Genomic DNA, 631 nt, shown 5'->3' with positions numbered 1-631 from the left:
CATCCTCCTCGACTCCAACTGGTGGCCCCTGACCGAGTTCGGGATTAACGTGGCCTTGTTCCTGCTGTACATGTCCGCCGCCGTTGTGTACGTCAACGACACCAACCGAGGCGGGCTCTGCTACTACCAGTTGTTCAAGACGCCGATGAACGCGTCTTTCTGCCGTGTGGAGGGGGGTCAGACGGCAGCCATCGTCTTCTTGTTCGTCACGGTCATCGTCTACCTGATCAGCGCCGTGGTGTCTCTGAAGCTGTGGAGGCATGAGGAGGCCAGGAGGCACAGGGAGCTGGTGGAACAGGAGGTGAGCCGGCGGTGACGGCGCTGTGTCCGCCCGGTGCGGTGCCGGGGCGGGGCGCTGGCGAGACGGAATCGTGTCAGGTGTCTTCTCACAGGAGGTCTGTAGGCTTTAAGCGTGCACCGTCACCAGTCTGAACAGCATTTGAGATTGCCAAATGAAATTCGTTTTTAAGGTGGCTGATCCAAATACTTGGGGCTTTTTGGTTGTGTTTTGGTTTTTAAATTCACTTTGCTCCTGGCTCTGTTCTCCTTCTAAGGCTCAGCTCTCTTCCTGCCTCAGCTGATGAAGTACTTCCTGGTGTGGTTTTTTTTTCCAAACAAAGGAAGAACTCAA

General features: G+C 55.3%; 1 protein-coding gene across 1 annotated transcript in view; it reads left to right on the top strand.

Moving 5' to 3' along the window:
- Positions 1-4: 4 nt before the first annotated feature.
- The window catches only part of LOC103768810 (MARVEL domain-containing protein 2-like), a gene marked incomplete at its 5' end in the record, with an annotated part of 5,645 nt that continues 5,018 nt past the window's right edge, over positions 5-631 (top strand). The window contains one exon of the mRNA XM_008935966.1: positions 5-301. Coding sequence (XP_008934214.1) covers positions 5-301 — 297 coding nt within the window. The remainder of the gene's footprint in view (positions 302-631) is intronic.

Source organism: Merops nubicus, unplaced genomic scaffold, assembly GCF_000691845.1.
Source record: "Merops nubicus isolate BGI_N331 unplaced genomic scaffold, ASM69184v1 scaffold47652, whole genome shotgun sequence".
Lineage (NCBI taxonomy): Eukaryota > Metazoa > Chordata > Aves > Coraciiformes > Meropidae > Merops > Merops nubicus.
Note: the sequence above shows the minus strand (reverse complement) of the source record. Positions and strands in the feature narration are given on the sequence as shown.